Below are 19,160 nucleotides of genomic sequence, written 5' to 3' on the forward strand. Positions count from 1 at the left end.
TCTAAATGTGTCTTTCCTACATTTCATATAAATGGAATCAGACAATATATAGTCTTTTGTATCTGGTTTCTTAGCATATTATTTTTGAGGTTCTTTCATGTTGTGGCATGTATTAATTAGTATTGTGTACCTTTTGTTGCCGAATAGTATTCTCCTTTATAAATGTACCACATTTATTCATCCATTCATAAATTGATGGACATTTGAATTGTTTTCTGTCTTTGGCTATTGAAATGCTGCTACAAGAAATTGCAAGTTTCTTTGTGGATATATTTTTTCATTTCTGTTACCAAGATTCTTAGGATCAAATTTGTTATCTCTTTTAAGTGTAGGTTTTTGTTTTTGTTTTGTTTTGTTTTTCATTTTGCCTACTTGTCTTCTTTAAAAGAAAGCACTGGATTTTTTTCCCCTCCTCATTCTTTTCTTTTTTCTTTTCTTTTTTTTTTTTTTGAATTCTTTGTGCCCAGGGAGCACAATACTTGGGAACCTGAGAAAAATTTGGATTGCCCTGAGCTAATTTCTGAGTTTATGAAAAAGTATAAGAAGATGAAGGAGGGTGAAAACAACAAACCCAGAGAGAAGTCAGAAAGTAACAAGAGGAAATCCAATTTCTCGAACAATGCCGATGATATCAAATCCAAAAAAAAGAGAGAGGTAAGCTTCTTTCCCCGCTTTTTCCACAATTGTTTTTGCCTCTTGCTGGACTCTCCTTACTCCCCAAGTGGTATTTTGGTGGTTTCTGTTCTAATGATGGCCTGCAAGCTAAATTGTTGAACAAAAGAGCTTCCAGGGTGGTGTGTTGATTAACTATAGCGCCCCCTCATGGCTGAATGAGAAATGTACTGTATATTTCACTGAATTGTATTAAAGTGGCAAAATTAAGACCCTGTAAAACAGCAGCTACTCCCTCTTTTCTCCATAAATGGGCAGCTAAGTTATCTTAGCAAGGGAGGGACTTGGTGAAGTTTTTAAGGGTAGAAAATGGCTTTAAAAAGTTTAGTACTTCTTGGAGCACCTGGGTGGCTCAGTGGGTTAAGCCTCAAATACATAAATAAAATCTTTTTAAAAAAAAAAGTTTACTAAGTCTTTCTTCCTTTTGTTTCAAAGATAGCACTTATTTTCAAACTTTTATATTCCTTTTTTAAAATTGATGAGAAATTCACATAACACACAACCATTTTATTTTTTACTTTTTTATTTTTTAAAAGATTTATTAGAAGGGCGCCTGGGTGGCTCAGTGGGTTAAAGCCTCTGCCTTCAGCTCAGGTCATGATCCCAGGTCCTGGGATCAAGCCCTGCATCGGGCTCTCTGCTTAGCCAGAAGCCTATTTCTCCCTTTCTCTCTGTCTGCCTCTCTGCCTACTTGTGATCTCTGTCGAATAAATAAATAAAATCTTAAAAAAAAAATTTATTAGAGAGCACGTGTGCGAGTTATTGGGGAAGGGCAGAGGGGAACGGGATAGAGTCACAAGCAGACTCCACCTGAACACGGAGCGCAACGTGGGGCTTGATCTCAAGATCCTGAGATCACAACCTGAACCAAAACCAAGAGTCGGATGCTCAACTCACCGAGGCGCCCCACAGTTAACCATTTTAAAGCATACAGCTCAGTGGCATGTGTATTCTCTTTTGATTCTATTATTTCTGCATTTTCTAAATAAATTAATTTTCATCTTCCTTTTGAATCTTTATTGTTCAGTTTGAAAAGTATGCTTATGAAATTTTGATTTGATGTAGTTGCTTTAGTTCTTCTGATCATTAATTCTTAAGTAACTCGTATAAGCACTATTCTTGCCTTTCTTTTTTCATCTGTATCTTTTTCATCTTTGTACACACACAGACACACACATTCCCCCTCCCAGCTTCCATTCCTTTCATTTATTTCAAGGTTATGAAGACTTTTGTGGTGAAGCATGTATCATACCCTTAACGTTTAATAAAATAAAAGCACAAGTCCACTTCTGAATCTTCTAGCATCACTGCCATAAGCATCTCTGTTTATCTTCATTCTGCTTGATACCCATCTTTCCAGAACGTTCATTCTCAGCCCTGGCTGCACATTAGAGTCATAAAGGTAGGGCGGGGGGATTTTTAAAAAGACCCAGTATCCAAGATTCACCCCAGACTAGTTAAATTCAGATTTCTGTGAGCTGGACCTAGGCACAGAATTTTAAAAGACTGACACAAGTGATAGAGAAAATGGGAGATCAGTGTTCCAAAAAGAATTGAAGTAAGTGAAAGATTGGAGGCTGCAGGTGGAAGTGGACTCTAGGTTTGTGTTTGTCTGTTTCCCTGATTAATTTTATTTTTTACAACCTTACTTTTAAAACCACTCTATTCTGGTGAGGTGTGTATATCATTATGATATAGTGTACTGATAAGGAATTTGAGAGTGCCTTCTCTAAGGAGCTAAGACTTGGTTCTTTCTTTCTATTTTATTTTTTATTAGTCCTTTGTATTCTGGCTTTTGGCATTTGATTCATTTTCTAACTAAGTAAAGAGACAAAAAAACAGCACAGCAGAAGACTTGTGACTAGCCATTTGTGACATACAGTGTATTTCCTCAACCTAAGGTTTCTGTCCTTTTCAAAAAGGAGCAGTTTGGCTTTAGACCTGCTAGCCAACATAAAGAGTTTCATTCCTAGGCCAGGTTCTGTTGCTGCTGACCTTGAAAACAACCCCCACACGTCCTTTGTAATGTTCACCTGGGGCCCCTGGCAGCATTCTCAGCAGTGCTGGCGGCTGTCAGGTAGATAGCTGGGAAGATAGGTGATTGTATGTATTAAAGGTACAGGAGGGGATTGCGTTTCGTTCTTTAGACCACTGCAGAAGAAATTTGTTAGTCGGCATTATGCCTGATTTAAGATTACTGCCTGTGTGATGATTTTAGCATTTTCCTCACCTCGGCTCCTTTTCAGCAGCTTGAACATTTTTCTTCCCTTCCCTCTCTATGTGGCAAACTGTTTTCAGCCCCCAGCTATGATTTACGACTCCGTTCATGCGCCAGCATTCCAGCTGTGAGCAGCTGTGTGCACATCTGGGAACCTCCTCCCCTTAAGCGCCCCAAAAGAGGCTGTGTTTTTGAGTCAGTATCTCCCCTGATCCGTGGATGGAATTTCCTTCCCAGTGAGGGTTCTGGTATCTTTGGGGACCACCTGGATCCTGAATACTTTGTATCTCTCAGAAAAAAGCAGGGTGAATGTCAGATCAAAGAGATTTTATTATGAAAATCAGACATCGGAGATTTAGTTCATTTGGGCAGTCTTACTAAATCTTTTTTATGTTGCCACTAGATAAGTTTGCATAATGTTCCATAATAAGGTTTTTAAAATTACCTGGTTTGTTTAAAATGTCACTGTTTTGTGCTTAGCAGTGCCAGCACACCCGAATCTGACTCTGCGCCTTGTCTCAGTGGCATGATTGCATTTTGAATAATCTTCAAGAAAATTGCCAGTTTGTTTTAAGTCATTGTCCAGTTCTATTCTGTAGTGCTAACAACTCATCCACATCAGGAGGGGATAAGCACAGACTAGGGCCTCTTCTCCCAAGTGTGTGGGTATTGTAGTATGTGAGCTCTGAAGGAAATCTGTTTTATGGTACTGCCTTGAATGATTCTTACCTCTGTTCTTTCATCAGTATAGACAACTGTGTGAAAAGAAGTATTAAAAATATTGGTCAGTGTTAAAAAGTATATATATATATATATATTGGTCAGTGTTAAGGTAATAAATGTCTAAGAAAATTAAGATTGAGAGGTGGTATATTTGAAGTTTGTAAAATGAAAAAGGCTTTAGTTCAGATAAGCATGGACTTGTTTATTATCTCAGAAGCAACAATTTAGGGGTATCAGTTCATAATATCAAGGAGATTAGAGAGAGTTCTTAGGTGATGCCTCCAGAATATCTTAAGGGCTATGAACAAGTTTTAAGGGCTGCTTCTAATTCTTGAAGGAGTATGGAAGAACAACTGCATCTTCTTACAAAAATATTTCTTGGCATCACTGTCACTGGCTGGCCCACTACTGTATTTCTTAAGTTGTAAGAATTCTTTGAATTGGTGACAAAAATGAACTTAGATTGTGCTTTGTTGAACTGAGAAACAAGTTTTTTTGTTTTGCTTTCTTTTTTTAAGCTGTAATCTTTCTTTATCTTCTATTTATAGCAGAGCAATGATATCGCTCGAGGCTTTGAGAGAGGACTGGAACCAGAAAAGATCATTGGGGCAACAGATTCCTGTGGCGATTTAATGTTCCTAATGAAATGGTGAGAGAGATTGGGCCTCACTGTACAGTTGTCTTCTTTGCTGGTGGCTTGAATTTGTATGGAAGATAGGGAGGGAAGATGGAGTATTCCCCAACTAAGAATTTTGATTATCAAGGATCTTTGGCTAGTATCACCTGTTAGTATTAATAGAAATTGTGGTTGGAAGTAGATTTAAGACATTCTCAGGCTTTGGTGTTAAGCGAAATTATTTTAGCCCCAGTACCTAAGATAGTTTTGAGGTAGGAAACATATAGACATGACCTAACCATTTATTTACACAGTTCTGAATCATTTACCGTCAGACCATGAGCCTGTGGCCATAAGATAGGAGTTGAGTGAGGCTTTCTGCCATCACTGAGGATCAGAACAACTGAATAATGTCTAAAGAGAAGAATAATCTCAACAAAAAGCATTAAGACTAATACTAGCCAAAGTGTAAGTTACTTCATCCGGTGGAGGGGGGCGTCTCTTAGAGGAAAGCGTAGTTACTTCCCCTCAATTGGGTTTCTTAAAGACAGGGTGAGATTTATGGTGTGGCCCTCACTGCCTCTCTGTTTCCAAGTGTTCTGGGCTTGTGATTTAAATTCGGTCTCTAAATAGAGGCTTCATGCTGCATTGCCACTGAGGAAGCTAATTTACTTTAAAGTTGTAGAATCAAAAGGTTTAATATTTTATCTGATCGAAATTTTGCTGGTAAATTACCCAGAAGCCTCGATTTGAAGAATCATTATACTCTGTCAGAAATAAGGAGCTGTACTGACTCTTTTTCCCACTCAGCCATATGTGTTACTTACAATTTACATTCACATACTAACTAGCTTTTTTTCCCACCACAGTCCAAATTTGAGTGTCTGCTCCGAGCTGTGTGTTTTCCCCTCCTCCTCCTCACTTATAATACTTAACCTCTATGAATTAAACGTCTCAGTTTTCTCGAAAGGGAGGTAGTTGTCTTTGCTCAAATCTCAGTGGAATTTTAATTTAAGATACTTTTTTTCCCTCAATTTGGAATACTGGTTAAGGGATTTGCTAGATTTTTTTTTGTTATATATGGTAGTAGAGCCTTTGTAACTTGGATAATTGAAATTTGCAGCTAATTCCTACATTTCACTTTAGTGACTAGATTTTACATTCTCTCTTATTTCCCCATATGTGAATACTGTTGTAGACTTGAGTTTCTGTTTTCTTATTATTCCAATCCATAGTTCTCACTGAAAGGATGAGTGTTTAAAAGGCCACAAGATGAGGAAGGTTAAGACCCTTTCAGTCAGATGATCCGGAAACTGGATTGAACATTCTGTGCATAATCAATAGGACTGAGTGTAGGTTTGATTGTGTTCACTCAGTACCTACAAATCAAAATTATGGGAGTAAATTTCTATAACTTCATTTTCAGCCTTTTGATTAAGCCTGCTATGTTTTCCATCTAAGTTCTAGCTGAAGACTTCTGGTTCTGTGTGATGTGGTAGTTAAATGATACTCACTGATAATTTATTCACTTGAATTTCTCCTAGAAAATATTGAGCTGTTAGGGTCCTTCTCACCTTGAAAGCAAGACGGAGAGGAAATTAAGTCGGTTAAACTCATAACAATATAAACTTTGGTTTAGGTAGATTCTCTCTCACTCTCACTTCCTCTCCTTCTATCATATTCTCTCTTTCCAGGAAAGACACAGATGAAGCAGACCTGGTTCTTGCAAAAGAAGCGAATGTCAAATGTCCACAGATTGTGATAGCATTTTATGAAGAGAGACTGACGTGGCACGCATATCCGGAGGATGCGGAAAACAAAGAGAAAGAAACAGCAAAGAGCTAAAGGAGGGGGTGGTCTCTGTCATTTCTCTTTGTATATAATACATTCACCTCCCTGCCTCCTCTCCCTTCTGCCCACCCCCTTCTATCCTAAACACATCCATAAAAAAATGTGCTTATCACTGTGCTCCACAGGAGAAATGTTGGTATTGGTTCTCTTGTAACATAACTGATGGTCTGATTCATGATAAGTGTCTCTCTGTGAAGACCAGGCATTTACATACTGTGTGTAATTCCCACAATATTTTCCTATGCCCTCATCTCTTCCTTCTGCTTCCCTGTGACCTCAAGATGAGTTTTAACTTTTTAATCACCTTAGAGTCTTGATCTTTTCAGGGTTGGTTGCTTTTTAGATTGGGGGATTTTGTTACAATGATGATGAGTTTTGGTTTTTTGCTTTGGTTCTTAAACCTGTTGATGACCAGCTAGCTTTTGTTTTGAGATGTTGGGATGGAAAAGATGTTCCCATCTTTTTTAAAAAGCCAGTAGCAACTGCCTACCTGTTGGGGCTTTCCCAACCTCGTTCAGCTCTACCCAGTAGAAGACAGGGTTCCTGGTGTGGTCATCTGGGCCACCCTCTGCTGTTCGTCTCCACTCATCCTCGCAGAATAGCTCCGTTCCTTGGAGAACTTGAAATGTTACACTCAGATTTGTCAAGACACTCTCAGCCCCAGGACTTTTGGCCTTGTTTCATAGCAATCCCTGATTCTGCTTCTGCAAAGTGGTGTAGTCTGTCCTAAAATGACAAATTATGAACTGTGGAGATTTTTAGCTATTCGTACACGAGGATGTTGGGGTAGGATACAGTTGTCTTTATGATCACCTTTGGTATATATGTATTTTTTCCTCCATCTCTCACATTTGGACTATATATATGTAGGTGTGAGTGACTGCCTGGTGCTTGCTTGTGCCAAGGTGCTAGGCACCCTCCAGCCCTGCCAGCTTTTGTGGCCTCCCAAAGCATTCCTGGTACCAAAGAGGCTTCAGACCTGACCCTCACTTCTCAGTGGACCCAAGTTTCCCCTTCATGCCATTATTTTCTGTGGGGAATTCTTGGAGGGGAGCCATCGGCCACAGTATCAATTTTAAATATTCATAGCGTTTGTAGTCGTAAATTTCTTGCTTTGTTGACTCTTGGATTTGCCACCAAGAGTCCCCAAAGGATTACTGCTCTTCCCTTTTTCCACCCTCAAACTCTTTGTTGTATTTTATTTTTAAAAATACGTTTCTGTGGAAGACTATCGCCTCAGAGTGACAGGTCCTGGCATTAGCATGTTGACAACAACCACCTGTTCCTGTTCAGAGTATTTCCCTTTTGCTTCTTTCTGCCTTGCCATTATATTGAGAGATTATTACCTAATCTTATCCTTCCATCCTTTTCCCCCCAAGAAATGCCCTATTTCTCTTTAGCCATTTTCTTTTAGTTGGGGGTGGGGGTTGGCTAGAGGATCAAGACTAAAAGTAAGGAGATAGCAGGGTTATGAGCATCCGTGTCCCAGTCCAAAGCTGAGGAATTAAGAATAAATGCTTGAACTAGCCTTAACTCTAGATTTCACCAGCCATTGAGGGGTTTTTTTTTTGTTGTTGCTTTTGATTTTTAAAACATATAGCTTTCTGGCAGGAGCAGTCAGCCATTTCTAGATTCAGAGTAATCAGGGGAATGGATAGATTGCTCCAGTCCACAGATGAGCTGAATAATATGCAAATCATATACCCATTCATAGCATTTGTTACCATTGCTTTCCTGCTCAGCTGCTGATTGAATTCTGTGTGCTTGTATAAATTATGTCAAAAATTACACTGCACAGTTGAGAAGACAGCTGTTGCTGCAGTGACATGACAGACTGGAACAATGAAGCTTTTGGTTTAAGTCACCCAGGAAAATCCTTCTGAATGGTAATGTGATTGGGTGAGAACTCCTAACCCATACCTCAAGTGGGTAGGAGTTTTTAATCTCCATCTTTCTTTACTCTGAAAGAATTCAAGGCCTAGATCGAGTGCTAGATAATTGACAGTTGGTTAGTACTTAATCTGATGGGCATCTGAAAGAAAGAAAGGATAGTCAGGAAACAGATTTGTCATACAAGTAGCCAAGGATATAATTAGGATAGACAAGAATAAGATAGAAGTAGGCCAGAGCCCCTGAGGAGGTAATCTGGGCCTGTTGATTTGCAGGTGGAGAAAATGACAGCTTGTCCACAGAGCCGGTTTGTGTCTCCCAGGGGCAGTGGGCATGTAAACTACAGTGACTGTTTTTCAGACCAAAATCAACATGTGAACAAAGAAAACAACAGAATTAGTTGGTGCTGAGATTGGTCCTAAAAAAGCTGGGGCACGTGTTTGCTGTGGTTATAGGTAATATTTAAAACATTCATCAAAATGTGATTTTCTTTTAGCAAAGGAAGTACCATCTACTAGTCAGCTTTTTAATATCTCACTTTTCACTCCATCTTTTCTGTTCATAGTTTACTGAATCATGATCTTGTACTGAATGCTGCCAGAGCAGTTGTTTTCTCCCTGCCTACCCACAACTGCTTCTGTAGGAATCTAGGGAGCCAGAGGCCAGCTCTGGCTTTAGCCCTCAGAAGAAAGGAAACCAGATGCCTGCCTTGTGTCTCTGGCATTTGTTAGTTCTGAGCAGCTCTCCTGGCCCTTGCAACCTCAAATGGAAATCTGTCCTTATGGGGCTTTCTCCTCAGAAGAGTTAGTAGCCATGGGCTAAGCACTCTTAAACATCTAGGTCTATGGTGTTTGAAGCACATTTTTGCTGTATTTATTTAGTCTTCTTCCAAAACATCTTTCTAATGCTGACTTTCTTTTAGTAATCAATGTTCAAGGGTCTCCCTTTCCATAGGAGGTAGCAGAGCAGAGTTTACCAAGGTCATTGTAGCTGCTTTTTGAGTCCTGCACTGGGCCAGTACCCTCATGTTAGGATTAGCCATTAGGTACATCAGCCCTGATGAAAGCACCCATTTTTAACCTGGAGAGAGCCATATCATTTTTCCTCCCACAGTCCAGTTTTAGTCTGCCCAAGGGAGCATTTGAGCCTGTGGTGGTTCCTTAATACAAGTCTAAGTGGTCCTTGGCTGTCCCCCAGCCATATCTGTGTACTGCTCTTTGTTCGTGATGCAGGTTAGTCCTGTGTCCATAACTTGAACAGTTAGGTTATTCTTAACTCTCTTCATTCTTGTTCTGTGGCTACCCTACAGTCCATTTTCCTGCTGTACAGGTCAGATCCTAGGGCAGGTACTTGGCATTTTCATCATGCCATTTTTTGGATCTGTGTTTAGTCCAGCTCACTGAAAGTACAGTAGGAGTCAGAGGAATCCATCCTGTGTCTGGGCTGGGGAGCACTTGTCTTTGCCCTTAAGGTTTGAGTTTGAGGGCCTAAAATACTGCCTTCCAATGACATGAGAACCCCAGGCTGGGTTAGGGCATTAGATTTGAAATGTAGAGGTTGTTTCTCACCAGTGAGGTCAAAGGAAAAGCTCATTTTGCATCTGTGATTCCATCCTTTTGGTTTAGGTTTTTAGATGAAAAATTGTAGTGTGGAGGTCTATACCTTTGTAATCAGATGGCCAAGCAAGCATACCTATGGCTAGGTGGAGAGACAAATGGTTTTGATCCAGTGTATTCTAGTTTCATGCTGGCTTTTTGGCTAATCATAAAAGTTACATTTTCAAAAACAGATGTTAGCAGCCTTTCACCCAGTAGTATACGATATGTTCAGAATTCAGTGTCCCCATCCAATTAATAGTGGTGGATTTGTATTGAGCTGTCCATATGGCGGCCATCTTAGTGTGCATCAACATTCATTTTACTCCACAAGCTTTTTTTTTCGTTTTGGGGGTACAAAGTACAAGAAGATACAGTCCCTGACCTCAAAAAACTTTCATACTGATGTGGGATGAACTGACTGTTAATAGTTCAGTGTAGTAAATGCTGCAGTTGGATACACATTTCTGTGGGGGGACAATAGGAGGGTGATGGTTCACAAGGGTGTAGACCTGGACCTTGGATGAATTGAGCTAACTGGCCATAGATGGACTACAACAAGGGCTTGTTTTATTCTAGAAAATAAGGATAACTGAAGGTTGGTTAGCAGTGCTGTTGTTTAGAGAGAAAATAACAGGTGAGTGGGGATTGAGAGCCCCTCATTTTGATCCCTGTTGTGGGCTCTTTGCCAAAGTATTTAATGGTCTAGTTAATCCTTGCCTGTGGAAAGTATTATCTGTGTTGCTGATACAGTTCTGTGGTGTTACATTATCATGGGTTCTATAACATTTATTCCTCTCGGACATTTTATCAGAGTTGCTCACACCTTTTTCAGTTTCTCATCCCTTTTGGAAAAATTAACATGAGGTTGGCTTTAAGCCTTAAACAGAAGACATACTTTTCAGTGACAAGGGATTTGCTCAAAAGAAGGCTTGGGGGTGCAGGTCTTAACACGTGAGCATCTACTGTGTACAGTGTAGTTTTATTCAACACTGCAAGGTGGTGATTTCTAGGCATTCGTGTGTCAGCTATGTGAAAACCTCTCCTGAAAGTGCACATACCCTGGCGTTTCAGATTTAAGCAGTCTAGGGAAGGCTAGAGGGAGGCCCAGCCCTGCTAAGAAACAGTTTGACTTTAAGAAGTTTCTAAATTCTGAACTGTGTAACCACAGAGTTGACTAAGTTTGGAAGTCAGAATTCGCAGGAATGAAGAGTAATTGTTCTGGAAAGTTAAAATGTGAAGGTTCTGTGGATAGCTTCATAAAACAATTCTAATTTCTTTGTGCTTGCGCTGGATTTCTTGAATTTTAAACTACCTCATCTTGTCTATTTAGAGTTAGCTTCAGCTTGTTATTGCCACTCTTTAACATCATGCTTGACTTTGGTTGTTTTCTGGCATGAAATTTTTTTTTATGTCCTGACAGCATGTTCTCTTGCCTTTTCATCCTGATCCTCATTTCATCATCTCATATTGTTGTTCTGTCAGAGAAATGTTTTAAAATAGTTTAAAATCTTGGCTTATGGGAAGAAAGTGATCCTTAATGGTATTTGTCTCTGGGATCAGTAAGAAAAAGAGTTAAAACAAGATAGTTGGGGGAGGGGACAGAACCTGCACTGGAGGCAGCTGAGGAGGGAAGAGCCATTAATTAAGACAATTTCAAAGTCAACTGATTGTGATCATTAATGTCACAATAGATCAAAACCTAATTATCACAGCCTAGGTAAGAGCCATCAGTATTAATCGGAAAATCTAATAGGAAACTATTATCAAGAAATTAGGCTAAATTGAATGCAATGAACTTTTTATCTTGCCATTCTGTTTGTGTGTGTGTGTGTGTGTGTGTGTGTGTGTGTGTGTGACAGAGAGAGATGTCCCCTGGCATTGGCAGGTGTGACCCTCAGTTGATCTGTGTTCCAGTGGCTAATTCATCACACTTTTTGAGGAATTCCAAACAGACTGAACCTGAACAGTCTTTGTTATTTTAATGTCTTGAACGTTATCCTCACCTGGACTTGTCCATTGTGATCAGCAGTCAGTGAAAAAGGGTTAATATTTAGGTCTCGGGATAGTTGGTCCTTCCTGGAATGAGAGCATCCCTGGTGGGCATTATACTGTGTGTTGGCAAATCATTCTTTGACTTTCTGATGTATGTAGAGTTGTGCTGCTCTGGCTATTGCGAGGGGGTACAGAGGAAGAGAGGGGCTTCCTGCCTGGAGGTTCTTCAAGAAGACCCGAGAAGATAGAGTTTAAATTGTGTCACAGGGCTTTTAAAGCTCAAGTCCGTGTGTTGCAGTTTCTGGTAGCTTTAGGATGTGATTCTAAGCTAGAACTGACTGTGGTTTTAGATTTTTCCCCCTAGTTTTAGGAGAAGGGTCATAATGATTACTACCGAAGTCCAGTTGTAAGTTCAGAGGTGGGGAAGGTATTTTTTTTTTCAAGCTTGATTTCATCCAAGAGTTACGCGCCTGTCGGGATGTTAAAGAATATTACAAGAGTCTTACAACTAGTTTTAGAGAACACTTTATCCCCCCTCTCTGAATGGAAAACTAGGGGTCACTTTTTATATCCTTATTCTCCAGAACCATTCATGAAGATCCTGCCAACTCCTGCAGTTGGGCTGGCACAGAAAGGCTGGAAAGATGCTGCCTTGTGGGCGTTGAGGGGAGGGACAGGCGGCAGCAAGAGGGTGTCTGGTGGCCAGATCCTGCCGCTTGGCTTAGCCTGGACAGAGTGCTGTGGCCACCATTGCTGGTTGCTAGCCTTGAGCCCCCTCCTCCGACCTTGCAGCTTAGAGCACTACCAAGACCACCACTGGGGACAAAGGTTCTTGCTCAAATGAGGTCTTGTTCTTGGATTTTAGGGCTTAGGAATAGGAGTTACTCAGTATAGAACTTTGGAAAATCAGTATGACTTACTCCCTCGCCTCTTATGATAAAGTATTCCTTTACAGAAGAATTCATGCCCTTAATGCTTAAAATGTAATTTTATTTGCAAAACATCCATTAACACATGATTTTTAGAAGCAGTCTGTGTTTCCAGAGTTCCTTACATTATGCCAGATAAATCATAGGCCCTCTGTTAATACTCAAGGGTTGGTTGAGTTCTTCTAATTTGCAGAGTGACGTGTACCTGCTGACTTCCTTTTGCTTGCACATGCACTCCAAGAAGTAAGGTGCCCTAGGGAGTGAAACAAGAATTGAGTGGATGCTGACTATGTGTGCCAACCTCATCTGACTCATAATGGCTGACCTTGGGCAAGTCACTCCTTTCAATGCCTCAGTTCCCCATCTGTCAAATGGGGTTGATGATACTGACCTACCTCACAGGGGTGTTGTGAGGCATTGTAAATCAAAGTTGGTAGAATACTTTAGCCGAAGTCTAAAGTCTAGACCTGACATAGGCTTTCCTCACTGAGCTATCCCAAGGTTGGAACTCCTAGTGACCTCGGCAAGTTCTCTGCCCCCCACCCCTCATCAAAGCTGCTAGTTCAGATGTTGACAGTGTTTTTGTGAATGTTGGAGTCTTAGTAGTCCAGACATAGGATGTTACGGGGGAAGGCACTTAGTATTTTCCATGTCTTGCATCCACGAAGAGAGGCTGTTTCAGACCCAAGAGCATTGGATTAGGGAACTATGAGGCAGGGATGCTACTGCTTGTTTCTTTCTGCAGGTTGGGAATTAAGGTCCCATTCCCCATGGGATTGGAACAGACTTCAGCTGTCTCAGGAGAAAAATGAATACAGTGGGCTTAATTTATATCATTGCTTTTATCATGTCCTCCCCCTACCCCCACCAAACTGAGTCACTGCACCCCTTGCCTCCCCATAGGAACAAGCTGGCTCAATAAACATAACCACTTTCTCCTTCCCCTACCAAAAAAGAGCCACCTTGGGAAAATTTTTTTCTAGAGCTATGTTTAACACTCTTAAAGCTTCATCCAACTTAACTGTACTCATTTGTCATCTTTTCTCAGTGTCCACAGTCTGAACCTGACTTTGACCTGTTTTTCCCTCTGGTTTGGGAAAAGTTTGGACACTTATTCCTATTTGCCCAAATGTGGGCTCAGCCAGCTCCTCTTCCCAACAGGGCTCTTTTTCCTTTCCTTCTCTTTGGCCCTAGACGTGTAACCCATTCAAAAGCACAAGGTCCTGGCCCCTTGCTGCAGTCACATTCTGGTTCTCCGTGCTTTATGGACTTGCTCTGTTCCCCAGCTCTGGTGGCACCAGGTAGTTTTGTGGTGTTCTGGAGGATGGAGAGAGCACAGTCTGACTTCTTGCCAAGTAGCCAGGAGTTGATTTACCCATGGACCAGCAGCCTTGCCGCCTTTCCCACAGGATGGGATGTGAGAGAGACTGAGAGGCTGGGCATCTTTGCGTACTCTGCCCCATCCTGAATAGCAAAACACATCACATTTAGTAGCCAGATTTCTAAGTGGAAAAATGGGAAATTGAATTCTCTATGGACCTTTTTGGTTTGTGGGGGAGTTTTGGTTGTGTTTCTTGGTTTTAGTTCAGCCAAACATGTCGGCTTTTCATTTTTTAATTTTTTTTAGGGTAAGTGATATATATATATGTTCGCCTTTTAAATGTAAATGTTTAAAAGTAGGCAATTTATGTGTTTCCACAACTGACATTGATGCAGACCTCATTCTCTCCCCCCTTCCACCTTCCTCTTTTCCCTCTTTTCATACTCTTGTATTGGTTCTAATAAATGGTTGCTTTTCAAATACGGATCCTGAGTGGTGGTTTGAAAATGTGGGTCTGACATCCTTCCTTAATTTGGTCCCTGGAATGTCAGCCAGTTGTCACACATGCCTTTCTGAAAGAGCCCCGAGACTTCCAGAACAAGGACTTTCATCTAACAATTGTTGGTCTCTGACTTGCCACAGAGTGGCGCAAACCTGAGGTAGTAAGAGACCGTGTTTCCTGTTTTGTAGTCTGTTCCCTTAACCTGGTCAGACTGTGCCTTCCTGGGATCTGCACTCCTCTCTGCTGCCAGGGGCTCAGAGAATAAATACTAACCTTCAGTAACCCAGAGATCCCAGAAGAGTCAGCTCCTGGTCATTAGAATTTGTGGAAAACCACATTGACAATCTAAATCAGGCTTAAAAATCCCAGTATATGTGAGCTTGCAAATAGAGCTATTTTATTATCTTTTCTGATTTGCTTCACAAATACTAAAGAAACTATTTCTCTGATGACCTATTTCTCTGCATGGGTTGGCAGGGGGGAGCAACTGGAAGTTGGATTAAGAGGGAAATATATAAGTAACTTACTAATTGGTAAAAGCCTGGTGCAGTTTTAAATCTCATGGACACAGGCAGAAACTCTCACAGAAGAGCAGTGAGGAAGGCAGAGGGGTCCCAGAACATAGACCTGCTCCCACTGAGATAGAACATCCCTGAAGGCTGAGCCCTTTCCCACATCTCGTCTGCAATTTCCCCTCTTATTTTCCCTTCTTGCTGCTGAGTTATAGGGTCTCCCCAGTCTAATCTCGTAAAGTCTTATGAAGACATCTGTAGGTTGGCTGGTTTAATGGTCCATGACCCCATAAACATGGGACAGGAGAGCCATTTGGTCCACTTCAGAGCCAGCCCCTTCTGGACATTATTTATTTCCCACCTCTGAAGCCTGGGACTGTTTGCCCCCTTCCCTTCCCTTTCCTAGTTCTCTCACCCTCACGCCACTTTGTCTCTGCCTAGAGCCTGCGCAAGGCGCGGCTCCAGGGTTTTGACACCCACGCTCCCACTCCTAAAACAACTGTGTCTTGGTTTTTGTTTCCCTCCAGTGTGTCAGGGGGGACGTATGCATGGCACTCATTCAGGTGAGCTCATCATCGCACATAACTCTTCTCCCAGGACTGTTGCCTCTCAGTGTGCTGGAGGAGTCTGGAGCCCGGCTGTTTTGCCTTCCTTTTGTCTCCACAAAAGGGCTGCAGAGCTAGTGGGATGGTTGCAGCACCGGCAGCCTGGGGAAAATGGAGGACCGAGTACAGGGGGTCTGTGCTTAGGTGGGCTGCCACGGGGCATGCGCTCTGTTAGAGTAAGAGGCCCCCCAGGCAGCCTCCACCTTTGGAAGGAAGCGGGAGCCCCGGTGTGGAGGGCTGCTGCCCATGTCATGCGTGCTTGCAGACGGAAGCCCATTACAGCCTGCGGACATGTCACGCTGCTCCCCAAGCCTTGAGGGTGACCTGTGGAGGGGCATGGGGGCAAGCCAGACAAAAGCAGAGGGATCAGCTGGTGTGATGAGCCTGCCACGCGGGACTGGGGGGCTCTTCCGCTAGCAGGGGTAGGGGAGGTAAAGACAGAAAGCTCACAAATGCTTTCACTCAAAACACTCCTGCTTGAAGTCAGGGACAGCCTGAAGACACATGCTGGGAGGGGTCTGGTCCTGAGCTCTCTGGTTCCTTGGCCTTTGTTTCCTCCTCCCCTCCCTCAGCTCTTCTGCTTCCCCCACCCCCTCTGCAGCTGTTAACATCTTGCTTTCCAGGTGCCGGCTCCCTCCTCTCTCAGCTTCTGTCTTTATTTGTGTGTCTGTATTTTTTATGGTTTCTCCCCTTTGTGTACTATATCGCGTGTGTTTTTCTCTTTCTTTGTCTTTTTTCTTCTCATTTCTGTTCTCTCCACCCCATGTTCTCTCCACCCCCTTTAAATTTCATAAACAGCCTCAATTTGGACATTTAATTTCAACCCCATCAAATTATTATCTTTCTTGCAACAATCTGGGACTCTTTACGAGCTCTTTCTACCCCATGCCGCCTCTGGAAACAGGTGCATCTCTTTCTGTGTATAATGGGATGCTCCCTCCCAGATGGGGAGAGGTGATGCCTCATGCCTTTTCTGAGCAAAGCCTTGTGGTGTGATCATTTGGTTATGAGCCAGGGAGAGAGGAAGAGAGGCTGAGAATTGCGCTGGCTGATAAATCTGGGGGCTGCTGAGATGAAAAGGTTTGGGCTTATCGTTGCACCTCTTCCTTTCTTTTCCCTTCCTGCTGCTGCTGTCTTTTGGGGAGGAGGCTGGCGGTGAGCTGAAGGATGGGCCCTGGCTACTGCAGGCTGCAGCGAGGAAATTCTGTTTCCATGTCTGCAGCAAGGGTGAGGGTGGGAGGAGGTGAGATCTGCAGTGCGGGGGAGGAAGGCAGGTGAACTGAAGCCCTTGGCTGTGCTGTGCACACACAGGATGGACCATACCTTCCCGCTATTTCCAGCACCGTGAAGCACCTCTGTGCTGCCTGTTCCCCGATAGCCCTGCCCCTGCTGGAACCCTCTGCTGCCTCACGTTTCAACTCCCAGAGACCTGTGCCTGATTCTGCCCCTTTTGTCCTGTCATGCAGCCCCCTCATCCAGTAGCCCCCTCCTCTAGTTCCTGTCTCCCTGTTCCAGTCTTACCTGCACAAGGAGCAGGGAGGCAGAGGGGAAGGAGCCACCAGGATCCTCCCAGCAGGGGGCAAGGCTGGTCCCCCTGTTTCTTGGAAGTGCGGAGGATGGGGAAAATCTCTCTTGCTCTGAAACCAGCACACAGGATGCTCCCTTTTTCCATCTTTTCTCTGCCCTTTCTGCCTCTTCCTTTTACTCCTGTTCATGTCCTTTCTCAGTACCTTTTTCCCTTTTTTTCTCTCCCTGTTTTAATTTCAATGTTTCTAGGAATAGACAGCTAATAAGAGGGCTCATGGGAAGGAATTGAGAGGGAAAGAAAAGTACAGATTTTTTTTTTTTCTTCCTCCCCTTTCTGCTCCTGGGGAATTGGAGCATCTCTCCACCCTCGACCCTCCTGATTCTCTCAGCAATGATGTCTACAACAGGGACTCTTAACCTTGAAAAACCGCTTCTATTTTTAATTGGGTTGTTCACATTTTTGTGTATGAGAGAGACCCTTGTCATCCCCACAAAAGCAAAGTCAGTTCTCTGTGGTACTTTTCTGGTAAAAAATTTCGAGGTGTTCACTTTTGATAATTTTATAACTCTCCTTGAGGTGATGGGAGTCTGGGGTGTTGCTGTTCAGCTACACCAATTGCATCCTTATTTCCGTCTGAATTTGTGGCTCCCTTTCAGCATAGGAATATAAACTTCGTTCTAGGGGCGGGTGGTGTCTTGTTGCTCCATTCATCAACCTAAGGGATCATGGGGCAAGTAGAAACTGTTTCCCTGATTCCCTCCTCCACCCCTAAAAGGCAGGCCCAGCCTGCTGATAGAGGGAGGCAGGGAACAGTGGTTGGGTGTATTATCCCCACCTTGCTTTTTTTACTCAAAGCAGAGAAGAGGGTTTCCAGTTGGATTAGGGAGCTGGGTCCAGTGTGGCTAGGAAAGACACTGCTTGGATAGAGGGCGTGGAAGAGAGAGAGAAGGAGGCACAAGGTTGTCTCTGTGAGAAACTGGGAGGATGGAATGAAATGAGGAAGGGTGGGAGATGAGAGGCTTGGAAAAACCAGATGCTGTGCAGGGATGTGTGTGTGCCCCAGCCCAGATGCAAGGACCATGGAAGCTCACAGAGGAGCCTGCAGAGCCCTCCGAGGCTGTGGGCACAATGTCGTCTTCACCCAAACACAGACGGCTGGCACTTTACTTCTGAAGAGCTCTGGGCAATGAATCAACTTAGCATTTACCCTCATGTGTTTGGAGTCAGAATAGTCTTTGCTCTGAACCGGATGAGTGCCCTGAAAATTTAAAATATATTTTTGATTACTTCAGGAGGCCCTCTGCAGCATCCTGAATGACTTCAATCTCTACCCTGGCATGAGGGATGCAAGGCCTGGAATCCTCCTGTTTTCTGCTCTCCATCCCCAGTCCTGCTTCTAGTGTCTCAAGAAGTATAGGGGGAGGGGAGATTGTGGGTTGGCAGTGCAGGGGTCTCACCGGCTGCAGAGAAGATGTTCCATCCCTCACAACTGACCAGCTCTTGCTGTCGCCAAAGGAGAGGAAGCCAGCAGCTCCCCTCCCTCCCAAAGAAATGGCAGGCACACACAATTGTGTGTATATGAGAATTCGGAAATAACTCTCAATATACATTTGTGCTCATATGAAACTATTCATCTCCACTGAGTCCAAGTTGAGTCTAATGGAGGGGAATAAATGGTCTAGGAAATTCAAGGTAGTAGATAATTCTCGAATCATTTATGAATATGATTGAAAGGTGCTTTGGATGGCACACAGGCTTTGGAAGGTGCTTTGTGGGCTTCTCTGGGCCAAGAGGAAGAAGTTGTTAATAGAGGCAAACGAAGGCAGTTCTCAGCTCTGCACCAGGACAGCCATATGGTTCAGAAGCAGAAAATTGCAGGCAGCGTGTCTGTTCAGGTGGAAAGGCAGGGAGGCTGGAGAGGGCCTCAGGGGCAGCATGCGATTGGAAGGCCAGTCAGCATGTTGGAAGGCCAAAGGCACAAAGAATGGCAGGATGAAGTGTAGATTGAGAGAGGTTAGGAAGCAATAGAAGCTCATAAATGACCTCACTCTAGAATTGGCCAAAGCACCAGCCCAGAACAGCCCTAGTACTGGGAAAAAATCATTAGCTTGACTTGAATCATTAGGCTTTGTCATTCAGAGGCTGTGTGATATTGGGTAAATTAATTTCCCCCTCTGGGTATGAGTTTCCTGGTGGGGGCAGG

At 43.0% G+C, this 19,160-nt stretch overlaps 1 protein-coding gene across 4 annotated transcripts in view; it reads left to right on the forward strand.

Moving 5' to 3' along the window:
• CBX5 (chromobox 5) overlaps window positions 1-14,290 on the forward strand; it is a 37,781-nt gene extending 23,491 nt beyond the window's left edge. For 3 of the 4 annotated variants that reach the window (XM_004774556.3, XM_004774557.3, XM_004774558.3), the window contains exons 3-5: window positions 468-654; window positions 4,162-4,262; window positions 5,924-14,290. In XM_004774556.3, coding sequence (XP_004774613.1) covers window positions 468-654; window positions 4,162-4,262; window positions 5,924-6,074 — 439 coding nt within the window. In that variant the 3' untranslated portion in view covers window positions 6,075-14,290. The remainder of the gene's footprint in view (window positions 1-467; window positions 655-4,161; window positions 4,263-5,923) is intronic. The other variant, XM_004774560.3, reaches the window with a different exon arrangement.
• The last annotated feature ends 4,870 nt before the right edge of the window (window positions 14,291-19,160 follow it).

This window comes from Mustela putorius, unplaced genomic scaffold (assembly GCF_011764305.1).
Source record: "Mustela putorius furo isolate JIRA1106 unplaced genomic scaffold, ASM1176430v1.1 tig00537227_pilon_pilon_pilon, whole genome shotgun sequence".
Classification (NCBI taxonomy): Eukaryota; Metazoa; Chordata; class Mammalia; order Carnivora; family Mustelidae; genus Mustela; species Mustela putorius.